The following is a 24017-nucleotide window of genomic DNA, read 5'->3' on the forward strand; positions in this document are numbered from 1 at the left end:
TATATACATTTTAAATGAATAATAAAATGCATAAAATAGTAAAACTGCATTAAAGCAGTTATCTTTCTGGTATGTTTATTATCTGTTGTCTTGGTTATTGGATGTTGTTTTTTAAGCTTTGTTTATTTTCGTGGGGTTCATATTTTGGATAAAAATAACGGTTTGTTGTTTGATTTACGTGGTGACACACGTTAGAATATTATGATTTGTTTGGTCAGTGTTTAGTCAGTGCAGCTGGTTAATTAACAACGCTCAAGTTAACTGAATAAAAACTGTCTCATATGATAATAATGAAGTGAATCAAGTCAACGTTTCCTGCTCGTTGGGGCCCATTCTATCATATATATATATAAATACATATATATATATGTGTGTATAATCACCGGGGCGTCCTCAGAGGTGAATTAAAGCCGTGTATTTGTGTTTTATTCCCAGGCGGAGGTCCGGACCACATGGAGCTGGCCGGGGCTGGGCCGTGTTTGGATCTCCATGCGGATGTGACATTTCAGAGAGAAGCGCGGCCGCCATTTTGAGATTTACCTTCGACTCAACACATCACAAACCACGGGAGGAGCGGGCTGAGAGCCGCACGGGTTAGCGTTGTATGACCGGGCACATTCCTGGAGCTTAGCTAGAAATGCGACGAGGCGCCGCGTTCGGCCGTGTATCGTGTTAGGGCCGGTTCGGGGGGGTAATCTGCGCTTTATGTCGGCCTCTGGCAACTCTCGTCTCCGCCAACTTCCAAATTAACGTCAGTGCGATTCCGAAGTGGAAGCGGGTTTGAATGGATAGCTCTTCCCTCCGCTCTCCTCCAGCCGAGGGACAATCGGAGGAGCACCCGGACTGGAGATACCGCAGGCAGAGTTGTTGAATGTGTGTCTTTATCAAATGAGCCTTTGTTTTCATTGTTGTACCTTTATCGCCATTTGGCTGCCGAGTGTCAGGTAGCTCAGGAGTCCTCTTATTGCCCCACATTGCCAGGGGTAAAGCCGGATTGATTTAGCTAATTTCCGCGGGCCTCCCTCGTCGGAGCCCCGGTCCATCCATCCATCCCGACCCCCGCCGTCAGCCAGCGACTCGCACCCCCCAAAGGCGCCGAGATTGGGCGAATAGCGAGCAAATACGTCCGCGTTTCTCTACCCGCTCCCCCGCCGACCTCCCCTCCTCACTCCCCGGCGCTGACAGCGGACAAGGCCGAGGTCGCAGCAGAGCAGGCCCGGCCGCCGAGGCTCGACCTGTCCGCCCCACCTCCGCATCCCACCACACCTCACCAGCAGTCCAGAACCCGGTTCCCCGCCGAGCCGACGCTGGACAAGGTCGAGGGTAACCGAGAGCCCCGCACCATCACCACCACCTCCTCCACCACCACCTCCACCACAACAACAACAGCTGCCAACATGAACCATCACCACCACACGCAGCAGCAGCAGCAGCAGCAGCAGCAGAAAGCCGGCGAGCAGCAGCTCAGCGAGCCGGAGGACATGGAGATGGAAGGTGAGTAAAGGTGGCAGGAGGCTGCACGGCTTCCCGGTCATTATTTAACAGCTGCACGATAAATGCACGGAGATTTGTCCGTGCAAGAGGAGCTCCACATCACAGTAAACACGAAGGCCCGAAGCTAGCTCCGATAGCCGGCTGCATTTTTTTTTTTGCTGATTGTGCGTCCGTTGCTGCAGACTTGTGTGGAGCTGACCTCATTTTGCGTTATAAGCAAACGGAGCTTTTATTTCTCTCCGTGCGGTGGAACTTCTCCATCACCGACTAGATAAACACCAAACCCGGTCTTTTAGTCGCACATTAGCCACAAATCATTCATTCTGACCGGCGGCTGGGATCCCAAATAACCCGGTGCAGGTTTGTTCGTCGCTGTGACAAGTTGTCCGGTGCAGTTCACCGTTTATTATCCACACCGACCGAGCCCGAGCCCTGCTGTTTGTCGTTAACCGAACTGTAAACAAGAGTTCCCGTTAGTCCCGCAACGAACACGGTAAATTAATCTCCTTCTTCACCGCGGGCCTCGGGTTAAATTGACAGTTATCCACCGCTGCGGTCAGCATCCAACTTAACTTTTCGGTGAATAATGTGCCATTGTCTGTGTACGTTTTACTGGTAACGGTAAAATATCCCGTTAACGATCATTGTACGTGAAACAGTCGTTAAAAGATGGTGTGTTAGCATCGTGTCTAATGGCTTGTACGTTAAATGTGGGTCTGCAGAGTAGCTAATGATATCCGGATAAAACCTGCCAACGGACGCGTAACTGCTCCAGTAATCTAATAAATCTGTCAGATTAATATTTATCTGGTGACTGTTTCAGCGCAAAGTGTCGGTTTTATTGCTTAAATCGCAAATTAAGCTTGTAAAAACGCAACGAACACTGCTAGCTAATTGTAAGCTAGGCAATTAGCATCGAGGCCAACCTCGTTACGGTCATAAGCTAGCTAGCATGCTAGTTAGCTGATCAGCTAACGCTCGCGGAGGGGGTGTGTGGCGTCCCAAAATGGTGGCTTGTATTTTGCATCGTTAGATTTTGGCTCCAGCCTGAATGTTAGGCCTTGGACATTAGCATCGCCTAATCTGCGATTTTCCAGAGTTTTCACGTAATTTACCGACTGTGATGATGATGATTCCTCTGGCATTAATCCTAGCTTCTATGTGGGCACCAGTGGGTCCAGCTAACGTCGGCTAATAAAGGCCTACGGATGAATGTGGAGCTAGTGTTTGCTAGGTGGCTAACGGCAGCGCAGATGCGTCAATCCTGATTTGCTGGAGTTCCTGTGTTTTAACATGTTTTACCAGAAATAAGAACAGAAACGTCCGCCGTCAGTTATTCCGTGGTTTAGTGTGAGCTGTTGTGTGAAACGTGTGCCGGTGCTGGCGGGTAACGGTAGCCGCCGCCGCTGCGGTAAGCCAGGCCCGGACCGGGGCAGCGCGGGGATTTGCTGCTTCATTGTATGGAGGACCGAAAGGCATGGGGCTCGCCATTTTTAATGATCTGTGTTTTTTTTTTTTGTTGTTTCGGTTTGGAGTCTGGCTCAGCCCTTTGAGAGGAGAACCAGCGGCTCAGAACATCCGCATCAGCAGCATTTTAATTTAGTTTCTACTGATGTTAACTTTAGTGAGAGGAGAGGCCGAGGAGCCTCAGCCTCACTGCGTCATTCATCCTCTGCTCTCACTCCACACGTATTTACTCAACGACACATACACATTAAATATATAGAGCATTGTTTTAGTGTGTTGTTTGTTGTGCAGCAGGTGCATTTAGCAGACAGCCTCTTTTTCCACCCTGCAGCCTTACAAGGACGGTGAAAACAAGCTGACATGATAAACTGACCGCTGACGGCAGCCCACACTGCATTTCCTTTATGAGCTGCAGAGGGTTCAACCATCGCATCGCTGTGAATAGCTTCTGCTGCTCTGCCTCCCTGTAATGAACATAAACACTGAGAGGACGTGACTTGGGGGCTATCCTGGATGTGGATGTTGTTTACGGTGTCGGTCCGTGATCTGACCACAGCTCAGTATCGTCTGATGCACCAAACGGCTTCTCTGAGTGCCAAGTCATTGTAACGGGATCAGCTGCTCTGTTACCGCTCTGTTGATGTGCCAGACACACATCTGGAGGTGTTCTTCTGTCGGCTCAGCGTAAAGTTGTTTCTCAGGAGAACCTTTATCAGGAGAACCTTTATCAGGAGAACCTTTATCAGGAGAACCTTTATCCGGAGAACCTTTATCAGGTGCAGAAGCTGTGGATTTAAGAAGGACTACTGTTGCAGTTCATTCAGATTAATGACCGTGGAGCTTTTTGGAAATGGATGAACTCCCTGTCCAGTTCATTAGGTACACTAAAGTCACTCTAATCTAAATAATGTTGCACTGATGTAGAAACAGTGAAAGGTGAGAATATAACTGGACGATCGTTGGAGGATGGAGTTTGTGGTGCCGTTAAACTGGATTAAACGCTGAAGTGTCTGTAACAGTCACGTCTGTGTGAGGCACGGCCCGACCAGCAGGTTAGAACCCACAACCTTCAGGCTGTGATGCTAACCACTGCTAACGGTTGCTAACACCCACTCAGAGCGTAACGTTCCTGCCAGTCCACCTGGTTTAGTTTTAGAGGTCTACACGTGCAGGCTGATGGAACGTAGCACCGCCATGCTAGCTGTTAGCATCACCATTAGCATCACCATTAGCATCACCAGTGTCTGAAACACGACGCCGGCTCCAGCGCTCTGTAGCGGTCCAGATGCTCAGCGGCTCAGCTGCAGTGGAGAGAGGTTTCCGTTTTAGGAACTTCTTTTGGGATTTAATCCGTTTAGATTCAGAGTGTCTTTGTTTTTTATTTTATTTTCAGTAAACACGGCGACACGTCCGTGAGTTGTTGCAGCTGTAAATACGATGCAGTATTTCTACAAACCACAGTGAAAACACTCTCTCACTTATTAGAAACTGATGCTGAACGCCAGAACCTGCAGGACTGTTACGTTTACGGTGTTTTGACGAGTGTACCTAATGAACTGGCCGGTGAGTGTGTATTATACATGTCCCAGTCTGTTTTAGGTGCTTGTGATTTCGCTGTAGTTTTTAAAGTCTGACCTCCAGCTCCACTTCAGATCCACCCGTAGAAGCTCCTCAGAGGAGGACGCACGCAGGCGGGACGAGACCTTGTCATGGAGCTGACTGACAGACCACATTAGCAGGGTGTAATCCACTTGGGGAAAGGAGGTCAGTCTCCTGGAGGACTGGGTCAGTAACGTTACCTGGCCGTGTCTGAGGACATTAATGTTGGTTGATGCCGTCGTTGTTCTCTTGTGTGGTATCGCTCGTCCTCACGGCGTCCCGGCAGACCCCCCCCCCCTCCCCCCGGCTCTGGTTCTCTCCTCCGTGTGTTTGGATAGACGAGCGTCGAGCCGTCCCATTTGGCCGGGATAATTGTCGTCCTCTGGGCGCGTGTGTTTTTGTTTGAGCGATGACTTGCAGCTTAATCCTGCATCGTGTCTAGAGTTACTCAGCCGACTGTCTTCACACACGGACTCGTCTCAGCAGGGTTTTCCCAAAGTGTAGAAACGGGGTGAAGCCACGTGGTTGATCTCGCCTCCAAAGACGTGAAAGAAAATAGCTCCAGTTTTATCGTATGAAGTCTTATCAGAAACAGATTTGACTGTTTGTGGATAATAAAGAGTAAACACTGATATTTCCATGTTTTATTGATCATTTTTGACTCCGTGTTTCTGAAATGAAGACACGTCTCTATGCTAATGTGCTGCTAGCATGGAGACATGTCTCTATGCTAACGTGCTGCTAGCATGGACGGCCTGGCTACAGTCTTCTCACTTTGTTTTCCTCCCTGTTTAGCTGGAGACACAGACGACCCTCCAAGAATCCCCGCCAACCCAGTGATCAACGGTAATGTGGCCATGGCAGATGGACACAACAACACAGAGGAGGACATGGAGGACGGTGAGGAGGACGACTGTCCAGAAGTCTTAATATTGTGTTGTGAAAGTCATAGAGCGCAGTACGAGCGTCTGGTCTTGCCTCTTTCCCTCAGACACCAGCTGGCGGTCGGAGGCCACCTTCCGGTTTGTTGTGGAGCGCTTCAGCCGCCTGAGCGAGTCGGTGCTCAGCCCGTCCTGCTTCGTCCGGAACCTTCCCTGGAAGATCATGGTGATGCCGCGCTTCTATCCGGACCGGCCTCACCAGAAGAGCGTCGGCTTCTTCCTACAGTGCAACGCAGAGTCAGACTCCACGTAGGTGTCCTTAGATCTGATCAGTAACGGCGCCGTTGTCGGTTCTGCTTGTCGATCCAGCTCTTTGTTGATTCCTGATCAGGTTTGAGTGGAGGAGTCGCCCTGCAGGGTTTTATTATCTGTCAGGACTCAGTCTGGATGAAAACGTTTTAACTCTCTGGATGTGGTAGCATCAGACACAAAGAGACGTCCAGGTTCAAGGAGACGTGTCAGACTGTTTCTGATTGGTTCTCAGACTATGATGGAAACGCTGCCGGCAGGAAATCAGCCTTTGTGTTGCTGGTTGTGTGAACGTAGAGACGTGTAGTTAGTGTGTTAGAGAACTCTGAGAAGTTATTTTCAGTAAATACTAAGAGTGAGAGTAACATTTAGAGGAATCAGTAACATTAGAGGTGTTTAATTCTGATCAATCATAAAAACTGGAGCTGGTTCTAAGCTGGTTCTCGATTCCCGTCCTAAGAGAAAATGATCAGTGGTTTGTATTGACCCTGTGCTGGTTAGTGGTGCTGTGAACAGCTGCACTAAAGTTTACCTGAAGCAGGAACTTAACTCTGATGACACTAAAACTGATCTGATGGTATCTGAGAGAACAAACAGGGACATGGAACTAAACCTAAACTCAGACGTTGGTGTAGTCAGGTGAGAGGAGGAGACTGGGACAAGATGACGAGAAGATAAACTAGTGGACAGACGCTAGGAAGTCTGGAAAGTTAGTTTAGGAACAGATTCAAGCCGCTCGTGTTTCTGTGGATTGATTGATGTGAATCAGTTTGTTTGTTTGGTGTCTCCTCCGTCCTCCTCCAGCCCAGATGTTAAAGCCTCTGTCTTCTCTAACTGTTGTCTTTTAAACGTCTGACAGGAGACAGGAGGAGAAATGATCAGTAAAACGATGTGGTGTTTAAAACTGATCTTTAGTTCTGACAGAGAACTAAAGCTTTTAAATGTCTCCAAGGAAACGATCAGCTGTTGTTAGTCTGGATTAGGCTGTAAATATGAATGAGGTTCATTCAGAGAGGAGGGATTAATAAAGTTGTTCAGGTGTGTGTGTGTGTGTTTATGTGTTGAGCTCCTCTCTAAAGGTGTGTCGTTGGTCTTCCAGGTCATGGTCCTGCCACGCTCAGGCCATGCTCAAGATCATCAACTACAAAGACGATGAGAAGTCGTTCAGCCGCCGGATCAGTCACCTGTTCTTCCACAAAGAGAACGACTGGGGATTCTCCAACTTCATGTCCTGGAGCGTAAGTACTGAGACCAGGACGCAGATGAGCCTGAGTGTGTTTCATTCCTACCTGCTCTCATGACGTGAGCTGCTGTGCTTGTTTCAGGACGTGACCGATCCAGAGAGGGGCTTCGTTGACGACGATAAAGTCACGTTTGAAGTCTACGTCCAGGCGGACGCCCCGCACGGCGTGGCGTATGTCCTCGTCTCTCTGAGCTGCTCTTATTTTCTCCCACTCTGTGATTCATGGCTCTAACATCAGTTTTCTGTCTGAAACCAGCTGGGACTCGAAGAAACACACGGGCTACGTCGGACTAAAGAACCAGGGAGCCACCTGCTACATGAACAGCCTGCTACAGACGCTCTTCTTCACTAATCAGCTACGGCGGGTAAGGCTCCATCGTCCTGTGTTTGTCTGTCAGTCAGGACCACGTCTAAAGAAAAATAATAACCGTCTCCTTCATCCTCTGGTGATAAATCTGAGTCCAGATCAGGACAGAAGCTCCGGCTCTGAGAGCAGCGTCAGGATTTAAAAAGTCTGAGGACGGATGAAAGATGAGAAACTAGAGGAGACGCCACAGACCTCTGGAACCGACACAACTTAAATACTGAAATATCTCTGAGTGAATCTAATCTGAACATCCGTAGTGATTTCCAGTCCGAGCTTCAGCAGCATGATTGTTCTCATGTGTCCACATCAAAAACAACAACGAGCATTAACGTGTCCAACCTGCAGGCGTCATCTATAGTCTGAGCAGAGCTAAAACTGTTTTACATGAAACTAAAACGTCATTAGAACCAGAGGTTTGTGGCGTCTGCTCCATCCTCTCATCTTTCATGTGTCCTCAGACTTTTAAATCCTCACACTCCTCTCATAGACCAGAGATTTATCACTAGAGGATTAAACATCGACTGAGCTGTCAGATAAAAATGTGAATGTGAAATGAAGCATCAGTTCTTAAAGCTGTTCCTCCTGGTGTGACTCCTCGTGGCTCCTCTCCTGCAGGCAGTGTACATGATGCCAACAGAAGGCGATGACTCGTCCAAGAGCGTCCCCCTGGCGCTGCAGAGGGTTTTCTACGAGCTGCAACACAGCGACAAACCGGTCGGCACCAAGAAACTCACCAAGTCCTTCGGGTAAGGTTTTTATTTACAGCTCTGTGACTGGATCAGTATCTGGTGGTATCTACTTGCTGCTCAGGTTGTTAACTCCAGCTCTGTTTCTTACGTGAAGGTGGGAAACACTAGATAGCTTCATGCAGCACGATGTTCAGGAGCTGTGCAGAGTGGTGAGTTATTAATCATTAAAGGAACGTGGATGCATGCTGCGTAATAAGAACGATAGAAGGAGACGTGCTGATGTGTTGTGTGTTGCAGCTCCTGGACAACGTGGAGAACAAGATGAAAGGCACTTGTGTTGAGGGAACCATCCCGAAGCTCTTCAGAGGAAAGATGGTGGTACGGTTTCAACCTCTCTTCCTCTTCCTGTCGTCTTCGTTTGAATGTTTGTCCTTAAAGACACGTGTGACCTGTAGATGGTTCTGGTTTAATGACAGGAGAGCTCTGTGTTTGTGTCTGCAGTCTTATATCCAGTGTAAACATGTGGACTACCGGTCTGAGCGGATAGAGGACTACTATGACATCCAGCTGAGCATAAAAGGAAAGAAGAACAGTGAGTAGAAGAATAAAAGTGGACCAGCTTCATGTTCTTGTTCCTGTTCTCAGTGACTGAAGGGTTTAATCACTTGTTCTCTGCTCACTTCCAGTCTTCGAGTCTTTCAAAGATTACGTGGCGACGGAGCAGTTAGACGGAGACAACAAATACGACGCAGGAGAGCACGGCCTTCAGGTGAGGGCTCACCTGGTCCAACACCTGGAAACGCTCTGTTCTGGTTTCATATGGAGTCCAGACGTCTGACATGTTTGTGTTTGCTCTGCAGGAAGCTGAGAAGGGAGTGAAGTTCCTCACCTTCCCTCCCATCCTTCACCTGCAGCTGATGAGGTTCATGTACGACCCACAGACCGACCAAAACATCAAGATTAACGACAGGTAGGACGGACGCGCTGCAGAGTCAGCTGCTCACATGTCGCTCAGTGTCTCATTGTGATCCTCTTTGTGCTTCATCCATCCTCTCCTCCTCCTCATCTCCAGGTTTGAGTTTCCTGATCAGTTACCTCTGGACGAGTTCCTCCAGAAGCCGGACTCCAAGGACCCGGCCAACTACATCCTCCACGCCGTGCTGGTGCACAGCGGCGATAACCACGGCGGTCACTACGTCGTCTATCTCAACCCTAAAGGAGACGGCAAAGTGAGTGTCAAGGAGCCAATAGTGAGAACCATTTCTTTATGCACCTTTCACCACATCCACATTCATAGAACAGTGATGATGATGATGATGAAGGACAGGTTGTTATTAAGGATTTAGACTGAAGACGTTATCAAACCTCTCAGTGCATGAGACACGTTAGAGCAGTTTATTTAACCAGACATTTAACCTTTTTAAAGAATAAACGGTCGTCTTAAGTGCTCTCTGGTTTCCGCTTCTCCTTCCTCTCCTCCTCCTTCTCCTTCCTCTCCTCTTCTTCCTCCTCCTCCTCATCCTCCTCCTCCTCCTCCTCTTCCTCCTCTCTCTGCAGTGGTGTAAGTTTGACGATGACGTGGTGTCTCGATGCACCAAGGAGGAGGCCATCGAACACAACTACGGCGGACATGACGACGACCTCTCCGTCCGCCACTGCACCAACGCCTACATGTTGGTCTACATCCGTGAGTCCAAGCTCAGTAAGTCACGACCTCCTTGGATCATTTATCGACCCCTGATCAGGACACATCTCGACCTCCGTCCAGCCTGTAGCTGACCTCAGACCCTAACGGGACACTGACTGGTTTGAGGATCAGACACAGGGACGTAGAGTCCTCTCACCACAGTCCACCTGCTTTAATGGAGTCTCACGTCATGTCATGATGTTCAGAGAAAGCTCTAACTTTAGAGGTGCTCCTGTCCCTTCCCCCTCCCCCTGTTCTCCGTCTAAAGACTCTTGCTTGGCCTTCAGTCCTCACTTTACCCTCCTGTCTCCTAGGTGAGGTGCTGCAGCCGATGACGGACGTGGACATCCCCCAGCAGCTGGTGGAACGTCTGCAGGAGGAGAAGAGGGTGGAGGCTCAGAAGAGGAAGGAGCGCCAGGAGGCTCACCTGTACATGCAGGTCCAGGTAGGAACCAGGAAGTTAGGAACCAGCTGATTACACCTGTGAACTGTCGGAGAACAAAGATCCTGATAAAAGAAACGTCTGTAAAGTCTCTTTATCTGAGCAGAATGATTTGAGTTGATTTAGTTTTGATGCTGAAGGATCTTTACTCATCTGATCTGTTGTTCTCTCATGTTCTGGTTTCACCGTCTGCCTCTAACGTCCCTCTTCCTCCTCCTCCTCCTCAGATGGTGACAGAGGACCAGTTCTGTGGTCATCAGGGCAACGACATGTATGACGAGGAGAAGGTGAAGTACACCGTCTTCAAGGTCCTGAAGAGCTCCACGCTGCAGGAGTTTGTCCAGAACCTGTCCCAGACCATGGTGAGAGCCGGCGTTAGAGGAGTTTAGCTCCGCTCTGTAGAATAACTGAGTTAACGATGAAGGAGGAGGCTCGTTGATCACCGTCCTCTCTGTGCTGCAGGGGTTCCCACAGGACCAGATGAGGCTGTGGCCCATGCAGGCTCGCAGCAACGGAACCAAGCGACCCGCCATGCTGGACTACGAGGCCGACTGCAACAAGTCGGTAGGTGTCCAGGTCTCAGAAGAGAATCTCAGTAGCAGCTCTGAGAGAAAGTAGGAGAGGAGGGAGTGTTTAACCTGTTAGAACCTGTTAGAACCTGTCTCTGAGAACAGGCCGGTCGTTGGACCCAGAGGAGTCTCTGACGTTCAGGAGCCAGGTTTCTGTCTCCGTCATCGGACGTCATGGTAACGTGTCCTAATCCTGTTTCAGATGATTGACTTGAGTGACAACGAGAATCCCTGGACAATATTTCTGGAGACGGTGGATCCAGAGATGGCCGCCAGCGGAGCCACATTACCCAAGTTTGACAAAGACCGTGAGTTCTCCTCCTCAGCGCCCGTCCACATGTGTAGTATCAGTAGTACTACCAGTAGTATCAGTATCAACAGTAGTAGTAGTATCAGTAGCAGTAGTAATGTCCACCAACGTCTGCAGAGTCATTTATTATTTATTGTTCTTTAGTTCAGATACGTTCTCTCTGTGGGAAACATGTCCTGAGCTTTAACACGTCTCCGTCCTGATCAATGACTCTGATCAGACGTGAACTGTTTCCATGGAGACTAATGACTGGAAATTACAGGATGAGGAGGAGGAGGAGGAAGAGGAGGACATGTTTGTCCTCCAGATTTGTTAATAAAGTTGTCCTGCTTCAAATCTACTAGAAATAGAACAGTAGAAGAAGAAGTATGTCCTCCTCCTTGTTTGTGTCCCTCCTGGACACTCGTCTCCTGATGTTTATCCATTAGTAGATGACTAGTACAGGTTACCATGGTTACCTCAGACCTTTTAGTTCATGTGCTGATGCTCTCTCTCTCTCTCTCTCTCTCTCTCTCAGATGATGTCATGTTGTTTTTGAAGATGTACGACCCCAAAACCAGAAGCTTAAATTATTGTGGACATATCTACACACCTATATCCTGCAAAATACGTAAGTGGATCAACCACGTCAGTAGACCCAGCAGTAGACCCAGCTCTAGTAGTAGACCCAGCTCTAGTAGTAGAACCAGCTCTAGTAGAACCAGCCCTAGTAGAAGACCCAGCCCTAGTAGAAGACCCAGCCCTAGTAGAAGACCCAGCCCTAGTAGACCCAGCTCTAGTAGACCCAGCTCTAGTAGAAGAACCAGCCCTAGTAGACCCAGCTCTAGTAGAAGCAGCAGTAGACCCAGCCCCAGTAGAACCAGCCCTAGTAGACCTAGTAGACCCAGCCCCGGTAGACCCACCAGCAGTAGACCCAGCAGTAGTAGACCCAGCTCTAGTAGACCCAGCTCTAGTAGACCCAGCTCTAGTAGACCCAGTAGACCCAGCCCTAGTGGACCCAGCAGTAGAAGCAGCAGTAGAAGCAGCAGTAGAAGCAGCAGTAGACCCAGCTCCAGTAGACCCAGCTCCAGTAGACCCAGCAGTAGAACCACCAGTAGAACCACCAGTAGACCCAGCAGCAGTAGAACCAGCCCCAGTAGAAGCAGCAGTAGAACCAGCAGTAGAAGCAGCAGTAGAAGCAGCCCCAGTAGACCCAGCTCCAGTAGACCCAGCCCTAGTAGACCCAGCAGTAGAACCAGCAGTAGACCCAGCTCCAGTAGACCCAGCCCTAGTAGAAGCAGCAGTAGAACCAGTAGTAGACCCAGCAGCAGTAGAACCAGTAGTAGACCCAGCTCCAGTAGAACCAGCAGTAGACCCAGCTGCAGTAGACCCAGCTGCAGTAGACCCAGCTCTAGAACCAGCAGTAGAACCAGCAGTAGACCCACCAGTAGAACCAGCCCCAGTAGACCCAGCTCCAGTAGACCCACCAGTAGACCCAGCTCTAGTAGAACCACCAGTAGACCCAACTCCAGTAGACCCAGCTCCAGTAGAAGCAGCAGTAGAACCAGCCCCAGTAGACCCAGCCCCAGTAGACCCAGCTGCAGTAGACCCAGCTGCAGTAGACCCAGCCCCAGTAGAACCAGCCCCAGTAGAACCAGCCCCAGTAGAACCAGCCCCAGTAGACCCAGCAGTAGACCCAGCAGTAGACCCAGCAGTAGAACCAGCAGTAGACCCAGCCCCAGTAGACCCAGTAGTAGAACCAGCCCCAGTAGACCCAGCCCCAGTAGACCCAGCCCCAGTAGACCCAGCAGTAGAACCAGCAGTAGACCCAGCAGTAGACCCAGCAGTAGAACCAGCCCCAGTAGACCCAGCTCCAGTAGACCCACCAGTAGACCCAGCTCTAGTAGAACTACCAGTAGACCCAGCTCCAGTAGACCCAGCTCCAGTAGAAGCAGCAGTAGACCCACCAGTAGAACCAACCCCAGTAGACCCAGCTCCAGTAGAACCAGCAGTAGACCCAGCTGCAGTAGACCCAGCCCCAGTAGACCCAGCCCCAGTAGACCCAGCCCCAGTAGACCCAGCCCCAGTAGACCCAGCCCCAGTAGACCCAGCAGTAGACCCAGCAGTAGAACCAGCAGTAGAACCAGCTCTAGTAGAACCAGCTCTAGTAGACCCAGCAGTAGAACCACCAGTAGAACCAGCAGTAGAACCAGCAGTAGAACCAGTAGTAGACCCAGCTCCAGTAGACCCAGCAGAACCTGACCAGACCTGTGGATGTGACTCTGTGTTTGTCCACCAGGAGATCTGCTGCCGGTCATGTGTGAGAGAGCAGGCTTCCAGCAGGAAACTAACCTTATCCTCTATGAGGTGATGTCTTCTTCTTCCTCCTCTCTCATTCTTCATCATCTTCATCATCATCTTCATCAGTCTGACTTCATCTTCCTCCTTGTTACAGGAAGTAAAGCCCAATCTAACAGAGCGGATACAGGACTACGACGTCTCTCTGGACAAGGCCCTGGACGAGCTCATGGACGGGGACATCATTGTCTTCCAGAAGTGAGTGTCCTCTGTCCTTCACCCCTGTCCCTCCTCTTGTTTCCTGCCCCTCACATTTAACCCCCCTCCTCCTCCCCCTCCGTTCAGGGACGACCCAGAGAACGACAGCAGTGAGCTGCCCACGGCCAAGGACTACTTCCGGGACCTGTACCACCGGGTGGACGTCATCTTCTGTGACAAGACCATCCACAACGACCCCGGCTTCGTGGTGACGCTGTCCAACAGAATGAACTACTTTCAGGTATGGACGTTTAGAGGCTGAGGTGAGTCTGTCCCGTGCTTTGTTCAGACCTTAACGTGTCCTCGTCCTCGTCCTCGCCAGGTGGCCAAGACGGTAGCTCAGAGGCTCAACACGGACCCCATGCTGCTGCAGTTCTTCAAGTCCCAGGGGTAGGAGGCTTGTCTCATCCTCAGCTCTACGTCTCTCATTGAACCAGTCGTCTCAGTGCTGCCTGTAGAAATGTTGCGTAACCTGTCCCCCCCCACCTGTCTTTGTTGTTTTCCTCCCTCTCCTCCTTTTCTCTCCTCATCCACTCGTCTTCTTTCTCTCCCTCTCTTCCTCCGTCCTTCTTTCCTTCCTCCCCCCTCCCCTCCGTTGTCCTCCCCCCCTGCCTGGTGGTGTGGTGGCCAGGTACAGGGACGGTCCAGGGAATCCTCTCAGACACAACTATGAGGGAACGCTGCGGGAACTGCTGCAGTTCTTCAAACCACGGCAGCCCAAGAAGCTCTACTACCAGCAGGTAGGAGAGGGTCCACTCCTCCTCCTCCTCCTCCTCCTCCTCCTCCCCCCTCTGACACTCACAGCTTCCTCTTCCTCTTTGTTCCACAGCTAAAGATGAAGATAACAGACTTTGAGAACAGGAGGAGTTTTAAATCCATATGGCTCAACAGTCAGTTCAGAGAGGAGGTAAGACTCCTTCACACGGAGCACGGAGCGGCTCGTTGAATTAGACTGATGATTAACTGTTGAGCTGTCTGCAGGAGATCACCCTCTACCCTGACAAACATGGCTGTGTGCGGGACCTGTTGGAGGAATGTAAAAAGGCCGTGGAGCTGTCTGAAAAAGGATCTGAGAAGCTCAGGTGAGTTCAGTCAGCGTGGACTCCTCCAGACCTGGAGCTGGAGCTCTCTGGTCTGAGACGAGACGAGGAGCGTCTGCAGAGACTAATCTTCCTCCTGTGTGTGTGTGTGTGTGTGTGTGTGTGTGTGTGTGTGTGTGTGTGTGTCTGCAGGCTGTTAGAGATAGTAAGCTATAAAATCATCGGCGTTCACCAGGAGGACGAGCTGCTAGAATGTTTATCTCCTGCTGCCAGCCGCACCTTCAGAATAGAGGTAAGAGACGCTGCCCTCTACTGGCAGGACGTCCTGGTCCTGGTCTGGGTCCTGGTCTAGGTCTGACCTCTGTCGTGTGCTTCCCTCGTTCAGGAGATTCCTTTGGACCAGGTGGATTTGGACAAGGACAGTGAGATGCTCATCCCTGTCGCTCATTTCCACAAGGAAGTCTTCGGCACCTTCGGGATTCCCTTCTTGCTCAAGATCAGACAGGTGTGTGTGTACCTGTGTGTGTGTACTTGTGTGTACTTGTGTGGTTGTTTTCTGCCTGGACTCACCCCTTTGTGCCTCCCCTCTGCAGGGTGAGTCGTTCCGGGAGGTGATGAGGAGGATCCAGAGCATGCTGGACATCCAGGAGAAAGAGTTTGAGAAGGTAGATCAGCTGTTAGGATTTAATGTCGGAGCAGGTTAAAGTCAGAGGCTCAGAGCTCACTGTGTTTATCTGTTTCTCTGTTTCCTCAGTTCAAGTTTGCGATTGTGATGATGGGCCGGCATCAGTACATCACTGAAGACGAGTATGAGGTCAACCTGAAGGACTTTGAACCACAGCCAGGTATGAACAGACTGAAACAGAAAGGAGGAGTTAACAGTTATAAATCATAAATACACGTCACCTCCTTCATCCTCTGGTCATAAATCTGAGCCTGAGCTCTGAGAGCAGAGTCACCGTTAAAGACAAAGACACATGAACGATGAGGAGGACTTTAGACTGAGTTTAGAAATCAAACCATGTCGTCCTCAGACGTCTCTTCTCTCTGGTGGTCGACGTTCATCAGCTCCAACATGAAGAGACTCAGATCAGATCAGATTATTCATCATCTTTGTACATTTTCAGGACATTCAACTAAATTCAAACACGTCACCAGAAACCAGGATCATTAAGAGTCTAAAATAGTTAAATAATTAATTTCCTCCAGGCCACGTAGTCATCAGAAATAAAAGTTATTAAGAGACTAAACGTTCTACGTCTGAACCAAGACTCAGATAATTAATGAATAAAAACACAAACATTAATTAATTAGTCTCTGATTAAAGTTGTTCTGGTCCAGAGTTCATGTGGAGACCAAGTCTCGTCTCACGTTGTGAAATCTCGTGAGATTCCGTGAGACTTCCTCTGAGGATGGACAGGAAGTCTGTCTCCGTCTGAGCCGAGTGTCGTGTCTCGTTGCAGGTAACATGTCCCACCCGCGGCCCTGGCTCGGCCTGGACCACTTCAACAAAGCTCCAAAGAGAGGTCGCTACACCTACCTGGAGAAAGCAATCAAGATCCACAACTAGAGCAGCCCGCCTCCTCCTCCTGCTCCTCCTCCTCCTGCTCCTCCTGCTCCTCCTCCTCCTCCTCCTCCTCCTCCACGTTAACCAACCATAACCACAGACTGTAACCGACCGTGTGTGTGTGTGTGTGAGTGTGTGTGAGAGGTAGTGTGTTGCTCGTATGTGTGTGTTCATCACTCTAACACCTGGACACCCCAGCGTCTGACGGATTCTTCTCCAACCACCAAATAAACTGCACCAACCACCACCTCCCTCCGACTCTCTGTTCTGTTGTACATTTTATTTTTTAAACCTTTTCCTCTCGACGCGTCGCCGTCGGTGAGGAAGATGAATTTTTTAAGACGAGTGTGGAGTTCATTTTATTTATGTCAACTAAACGTAAGATGAACTCGACGCTTGACTCTTGTTTCTGTTGTTTCTTTTTCTGGTTCCTTGATATCCCCGCGGTTGTTTTAAATAAAGAGTTTGATGATGATGATGATGAAGGATGTTTGAGGAAGAGGCCAGCGTCTTTATATTTTCTGCTCCCATCCTTTAGCGCAACACAAACCAGTATTTCCACGTTTACAGTTCTTTCTAGTTTGGGTCGGAGGACGGAGGAGGAGTTAATACTACTTATTTTTTTTTGTCCTTTTTCTTCAGATCTTGTAAAATAAAATAAAAATTCATCTGTTTAAAAGTAAAACGAGGAGGTTTGTCTGAGCACTCACCTGTCGACAGGTTTCCTCTCCACACACACACACACACACTCACACACACTTCCTGCCCCGCCCCCCTCTGCTCTGTGTGGGCGGAGTCTGTCGCCCCCTGGTGGTTGGAGCAGTGACTGCAGGTCTGAGGATGATGTGCAGAGACAGAAACCAGCATTGTAAGAATCACTTTCACGCCTCAGAGTTTGTTTTGAAGCACAGATGGATGCAGCCCTCCTCGCGCATAGCCGGCTCTGTAAAGACAACATCTAAGAATTGTATATTTAAAAATATGAACGTGTAAAATTTAAGAGAAACACGCCTTTGTTGTTGGTTCAGAAGGAGCCAGGTGTTCATACTTCTTGTGTGTAGGGTTTTTTTTTTGGTTTTGTTTCTTCCTGATGTACCATTGATTCTTTTCTCTCTTTTCTGTTCTATTTGGGTTTTTTCTTTCCAGGACTAACTGCACCGGGTTGTCTTGTTGAAACATGCAGAACGAAGATGACCTGCAGAATCGCTCCCTAATTTGACCTTTTCCAAGTTTAAATCCTCCGTGTAGCAGCAGTGTACGACAACTATTCCTGTATATTGCCTTTTTGCTGGAAAATGTATGTTGAATAAAATTTTCTATAAAAACAAAAAACTGCTGCGGAGTTTGACGCCTGCCTCCGATCAGTGTAGAGGTGGAGAAGAAGCTGATCTTCTAGTGAAGACAGAGTTTAAAACATTTTATTTGTTTTGCTGGTTGTTGCTCAAAGTGTCAAACGACCTGGAGGAGACGTTGAAGTGAATAATTAAATAAGTTTAAGGTTTTATTCAGATAAAAGCTGCAGCAGCTCTGAGATACGCCTCCGTCACCACCGGCTCCTGGACCACAACAGAAATAAAAGCTTTATTTCTGTTAATTAAACACTAGAGGTTCCTTTTATCTAAACCTAAACCACCTGCAGCTCCTCTGAAAGACCACAGGAGGAGGAGGAGGAGGAACAAACCGTCTCTAACTCCAAACTACAACATCACAATGTTCACAACTTTAAGAGCAGAGACTTCTGTTAACTCACTAAAGAAGAACTAACTCATGAAGTGACCGTCACATGAAGAACCAGCAGCTGTTGATGGTTCTGATCCAGCGGTAGGTAGAGATCCATTAGAGACAGCAGCTGTGACCACATGATGGCGCTGCTGATTTACAGACACACAAACAGATCAGAAATAACATCTACCTCAGCTTTGTCTGGCTCTTCTTCACGAGTTGAAGGGATTGTGTCCAGTCTTCATGCTAAGCTAAGCTAAGCTAAGCTAATCCGTCCAGGTGCTATTACCTTAATGTCTCCAGCTCCTCTACATCTGACTCCATGTGCGTCTCATCAGATATATTCTGTCTGAGGTCAGAGGTCAGTGACGTGGGAGCTAACGGCTAACACCAGCATGCTAACATTTGATGCTATCACCTGTTGGCTAACTGCAGTGAACATTTCTGGCTCTGACCAGAACCAACGCAGACAGCGACAACGTTTCTGGTCTAAATATTTTTATTAAAATAACAGAAAGACGTTGAGCGTGAGAGCAGGACTCTCTCTGAACATTCATGAAGACACAAAGTTGTTTCTACTGAACAGAAATCAGACAAAACCTTCAATGAACATTAGAACGGTGACGTCATCAACGCTTTGTTTCCTGCTGAGTAATCAAAGAATATTCTATATATATATATATATATGTTATAATACGTGGATCCCTAGATTTGATTTGTACAGACAGATTTACGACCGATCTCTAACGTTGGCGTAACTAACGACGTCCCTTCATGGTTCATTCTAACATAAAGAATCTAAACGTGTCTATGTACAAAAAGAACATTTCCATACAAAGTGCATGAGGAGCGCTTCAACAGCTCTTCACTCCCGCTGCGTTTCCTAGTAACATGTTTAATATGGTTTTCTGAGACGAACAGACAGAACAGGGACAGGACTGGGCCGCTCCCTCTCTTCATGGCCTTCATTTGCAGCATTCCTTCTTCTCCACGTGCAGCACTTTGTGGCAGCGGGGGCACGTGTGGTGGGCGTCCTTGAAGTTCTTCATGAAGAAAGGAATCAGGCAGCAGCACAGGATCAACCTGCAGCAGAGTCACACACAACACCAGCATCACTACAGGTGATCACATGAACTGGTCTCCACTTTAACTCCTCCTGTCCTAGAAACTAGATCTCATCTGGAACCCTTTGAGGAGTCTGTGAACTGGATCGTGTTTCTCTGAGGCTTCGTTCACACCTGAACCATCAACAGCTGCTTGTTGACTTGGAGACATGATCCAGATTTTAGAACAAGATGGAAAGACTCTCACGTTATTTATATTATTTAAGAGACAAAGACTCAGATTAGACCTGAACCCTGGAAGCTTCATCCTCAGAGGAACCAGGTCTCTGGTCTTTAATGTGACCCAGGACTCATTGTGTGTTCACACTACCAAAGGAAGGAGGTCACATGTGTCCCAGACCACCTCCACATGTGGACTGACACCAGATAAATAAATCAGATCTAAACTCTGGATCATGTCTCCAAGTCAACCAGCAGCTGTTGATGGTTCTGATCCAGCGGTAGGTAGAGATCCATTAGAGACAGCAGCTGTGACCACATGGTGGCGCTGAGTGGATGAAGAGCTCATACTGACCCGCAGCAGATGAAGAGTAAACACATGAGCCAGGCGTACGTCCCCGCCTTGTAGTGGACCTCAGTCATGACGTCGTTGTTGCAGCCAGAACACCGGATCATCCCGGGGTTACGACCCAGACCCACGTCGTAGCTCACGTTATTCTTCTTAGTGCTGGTCCCGGTGTCGATGACTTGTCCTCCACTGGAGTACACTGGGGAGGAGAGGGGGAGGAGAGGGGGAGGAAGGTGAGTCAGAGTCAGAGCAGGAGAGAAGGCTTTCTGGAGGTGAAGGTCAGGTGAGAGGTTACCTGGTGTGGCCTGAGAGGCTGAGGTGTCCTGGGAGGTAGGAGGAGGAGGAGTGAAGGGAGTGTGGACGTGGTAAACCTTGACTCCGCTCCCCTGACCCTCCACTGGAAGAACAGGAAACAGGTTAATGAGGAAGATGATGATGAAGATGAAGATGAAGATGAAGAGAGTATGTGTGTGTGTGTGTGTGTTTACCTGGTAGAGTGTAAGGAGGCAGGGTTCCATCTGCACTCATTCTGCTGCAGAGAGAAACGGTTCAAATATAGAATTAATTAAATAATAATAAAATATTAATGGTATCATAAATAATAATAATAATAACAAATAAAATAAAATATAATAATAATAATAATAATAATAATAAATACAAATAATATTATAAGAAAATTAATAAAATAATAAAGATAAAAAATAAAACAATTATATAAATATGATAACAATATAATAAATACAATAATAGAAAATAATAAGAATGTAATTAATAAGATAGTAAATAAAAATAATAATAGAAAAATAAAAAATAATAAAATAATAATAAAAAATTAAAAAATAATAAAAATAATTCAGATTTCATCAAAAATGTAATAAAACTCGACTCAGAGAGAAAGAACCAGACGATCCACTGAAACACGATAAGAACCAGAGGATCCACTGAAACACGATAAGAACCAGAGGATCCACTAAAACACGATAAGAACCAGAGGATCCACTGAAACACGATAAGAACCAGAGGATCCACTAAAACACCATGGGAACAAAACATCAACTAAACTGAGGCTAAAGCTAAACACAGGTTTTACTGCATCTGGTCCGTCCTGTCTCCGTCTACAACATCTGTCCAACATCTGTCCAACAATCTACTTTCATCTAAAAAGTCCTACAATAATTAATCAGTTCCGTCGATGACAGACGAACCTCTGAATGAATGAATGAATGAATGAATGAATGACCTGCGTCCTGTTCTTTAATGTGACCACTTTCATGGAGTGAGAGGTCAACAGGACTTTTCTTCTTCTTCTTCTTCTTTGTCTGTTTTGTTGTTTCTGTCCAGGTCAACAGACACACACAGGAACACATTCATCCATTCATTCATTCATTCATCACATTCACTGAGGTGCAGCCGTGGCCTTGTTTGGATTAGAACCAGATGACAGAACACTTTGTCACACAACCACAGTAACACAACCACAGTATCACACACACACCCATGTGTTGTTGTGGGAATGTTGCAGAGCTGCATGTTTGTCTCTGTGTCACACTGAGGGTGGAAGATGAAGATGAAGATGAAGCTGATGATGATCAATCATATCAATCAGATATATTTGTCCCTCTGGGTCAGTGAACGCAGCACGACTGAGTTTGATCTAAAACATCCTGAATGTGTTTGGTTCTCCTCTGAAACACTGAGGACAGATCACTGAGGACAGATCAGTGAGGACAGATCACTGAGGACAGGTCACTGAGGACAGATCACTGAGGACGGATCACTGAGGACAGATCACTGAGGACGGATCACTGAGGACAGATCACTGAGGACGGATCACTGAGGACAGGTCACTGAGGACGGATCACTGAGGACAGATCACTGAGGACAGATCACTGAGGACGGATCACTGAGGACAGATCACTGAGGACAGATCACTGAGGACGGATCACTGAGGACAGATCACTGAGGACGGATCACTGAGGACGGATCACTGAGGACAGATCACTGAGGACAGGTCACTCAGTGTTTTCGTCCCGTCTCTGAACAGCTGGCGGGACGTGGACTGGGTGTGTTGGTTTCAGGTTTGTCCAGCTGAGAGAGGAGCTGCAGACGCTGCTTTCAGGGTCTTAAGAATGTAAATGTGTTTCTGTTTAAAAGAAGTTGTGAGATCAGAGGCCATGGGACGTGGCCGTGGGACGTCCGGCTGCTGACGGAGGCGCTGAGTGGGTGTGTCGTCATGGGAACATTTTAAAACTAAAGCATCAAAGAAGAGTTTGATCCAGTGAATCAAATCACATGTGAAACTTTCTCATGGAGACTCGTCAACGCCCTGAAAGGCCCTAAAGGCTCTGAAGACTCTGAGTCTGAAGGCTCTGACTCTGAAGACTAAAGGCTCTAAAGCATACATGTCAAACATATGGCCCAGGGGCCAAAACCGGCCCGCCAGAGGATCTAATCTGGCCCGTGGGATGAATTTCCGTAGTGCAAAAATTACATTGAAGACATTAACTGCAATTTTTCCAATAAAAGTAACTGCTCTTCTAAGGGTTCACACAGATTTTGTAAGAGTTGTGGACGTAACAACTGAGCCCTAGAAGTAAACAGAAATAAAACTTCTTTTTCTTAAGAACTCTCCACTTGTAAAACAAAGGGAAACATTTGGAGTCGTTGTTATTTATAGGTAAATACGCCATCGTGTTATTGGTCCGGCTGTATGTGGCCCCTGAACTAAAATGAGTTTGACCCCCCTGCTCTGAAGGCTCTGAGTCTTTAGAGTCTAAAGGCGTGACTTCACATCAGTGCTGGTCGAACCTGACTGAGATCAGCTGATCAACAGAAACACCATTCGTCCATCAACCTCTGTGAGAGGAACAGGTTCCACCAGCTTTAATTCAAAAACACCAATAAATCTTTTCTTCATGTTTCTGCTCAAAAACAGTTTGAATGTGTTTAAATACTAAACCTGACGTTTACACAGAAAGATGTTCTGTAGAGATAAACTCACTTCAACATGACAAGTCACAGCTGATCCAACTCATTCATTCACTCATTCATTAATGAACAACATGAAAATAAAACCCGATTAAAGACCTGACTGTAGGATCTCTTCCTGTTCACTCTCAGATGGAAAGTCAGATAAAACGTCTTCACTGTCAGCCGTCGTCCTGACCTGCTCCTCGTGCTTCGTCTTTAGTTTAGTTTCCTCAGAGCTCTCTCTCTCTCTCTCTCTCTCTCTTCTCTCTCTTCTCTCTTCTCTCTCTCTTCTCTCTCTCTTTGTTTCTCTCTTTTCTTTTAAATCCAGTAGAAGGTGAACCAGACCTACCTCGTGTAGTGATGCCGTCAGTCTTCAGACCTGAGTGTCAGCTGCAGCTGATGTAGAGTCCAAACTGACAGCAGCTGCACCTGTCTCACCTGTACCTGTACTAGCCGCCGCCCACAGCCCCGCCCCCTTCCCCCCCCAACAAAGACAGGAACACATAGCAAAGATGAGTCACTCAGTGGTTTTCATGTAAAACCCAAAGCCTGTCCAGGACGTCTTCTTCACTTTCCTTTGTTTCCAGGAGATTAATGAGTGTGTGTGTGTGTGTGTGTTACTGTGTGTGTGTGTGTGTGTGTGTGTGTGTGTGCATGTGTGTGTGTGTGTGGGTGTGTGTGTGTGTTACTGTGTGTGTCTTTCCTGCAGATTGAAGCAGCTCCTGAGTTTTTTCCTGCAGCTCCTCTGATCATTAAAGCGACTGAAGCAGATCAGATTTATTTTATTAAGAGTTTAAACGTTAAACACGATCCGATCAAGTTCATTCAACTTCTTTTCAGCTGCAGAACAAGAAGCTGAGTCACTTTCTTTAACTTCATTAAAAGGAACCAAAACAACTTTACACGGGTCAGCGCTCCCACTGGTTGATTATATATTTATATTCAGTATAAACTGTTTAAACTGATTTATTGTTCACAGTATTTATACGTGTTTATTACATTTCTATATATTCTGGTATATTGTCTTGTTTGTCTCTGTCAGAACTAAAGTCAGGCTGGTTTCAATGCTAAGCTAAGCTAATCAGCTGCTAGTTGTTGCCTCTAATAGACAGATATGATGGAGATATGATTACTCTGAGAATAAAACAGATCCCGTCCCCCTGCTGACCCCTGACCCCTGACCCCTGACCCCTGAGCCCTGACCAGAGACATTCGATGGACTCTTTAAACTCATGTCTTATTGGCGTTGTTGAACTTCCGTTGGGAGACGTCCAGGTTCCTTCACGGCGTTGGCATCAGACCAGTCAGACGACATGTTTCTGCTGCTGGTCACTGGCTCATGCGTGTTCATGTTGAGGAAGGCTGTGGTTTCCATCACGTTTAAGGATTTTAATCGATCATCCTCTGAGCGAGAGGCTGCGACCTCTCTGATCTTTCATTCTTTATCTTTATCTGCAGTAAAAAGCAAAAACTCTGACTAAAAGCTTCCTC

General features: G+C 47.8%; 2 protein-coding genes across 5 annotated transcripts; one reads left to right on the forward strand and one right to left on the reverse strand.

The window, feature by feature from the left end:
• The first annotated feature begins 1017 nt into the window (after positions 1-1017).
• Positions 1018-17487, forward strand: usp7 (ubiquitin specific peptidase 7 (herpes virus-associated)). Of its 4 annotated transcripts, none has more exons than XM_084571547.1 (31): positions 1018-1494; positions 5356-5460; positions 5552-5750; positions 6850-6988; positions 7076-7164; positions 7250-7358; positions 7976-8106; positions 8204-8258; positions 8347-8427; positions 8551-8641; positions 8736-8818; positions 8910-9019; positions 9122-9299; positions 9607-9751; positions 10051-10181; positions 10406-10540; positions 10641-10742; positions 10950-11055; positions 11575-11667; positions 13336-13403; positions 13492-13592; positions 13680-13833; positions 13915-13982; positions 14224-14332; positions 14422-14499; positions 14574-14674; positions 14825-14924; positions 15018-15137; positions 15226-15297; positions 15387-15477; positions 16096-17486. In XM_084571547.1, exons 1-31 carry the CDS (start codon positions 1398-1400, stop codon positions 16200-16202), a joined length of 3348 nt encoding a protein of 1115 aa, XP_084427673.1. In that variant the 5' UTR covers positions 1018-1397; the 3' UTR covers positions 16203-17486. The 4 variants fall into 4 exon arrangements, with proteins under 4 accessions (XP_084427673.1, XP_084427671.1, XP_084427672.1 ...); XM_084571545.1 differs by having other exon boundaries at positions 1250-1494; positions 9122-9278; positions 16096-17487; XM_084571546.1 differs by having other exon boundaries at positions 1250-1494; positions 9122-9278; positions 14230-14332; positions 16096-17487.
• A 922-nt stretch (positions 17488-18409) lies between these two features.
• Positions 18410-22938, reverse strand: litafd (LITAF domain containing). Its single transcript, XM_084571478.1, has 5 exons — positions 22876-22938; positions 20042-20085; positions 19849-19950; positions 19560-19752; positions 18410-19004 (listed from the first exon to the last, which is right to left on the reverse strand). The coding sequence occupies exons 2-5, from the start codon at positions 20079-20081 to the stop codon at positions 18887-18889; spliced, it is 453 nt and encodes a 150-aa protein (XP_084427604.1). The 5' UTR covers positions 20082-20085; positions 22876-22938; the 3' UTR covers positions 18410-18886.
• Between the last annotated feature and the right edge of the window lie 1079 nt (positions 22939-24017).

This window comes from Chelon labrosus, assembly GCF_963514085.1.
Source record: "Chelon labrosus genome assembly, chromosome: 21".
Classification (NCBI taxonomy): Eukaryota; Metazoa; Chordata; class Actinopteri; order Mugiliformes; family Mugilidae; genus Chelon; species Chelon labrosus.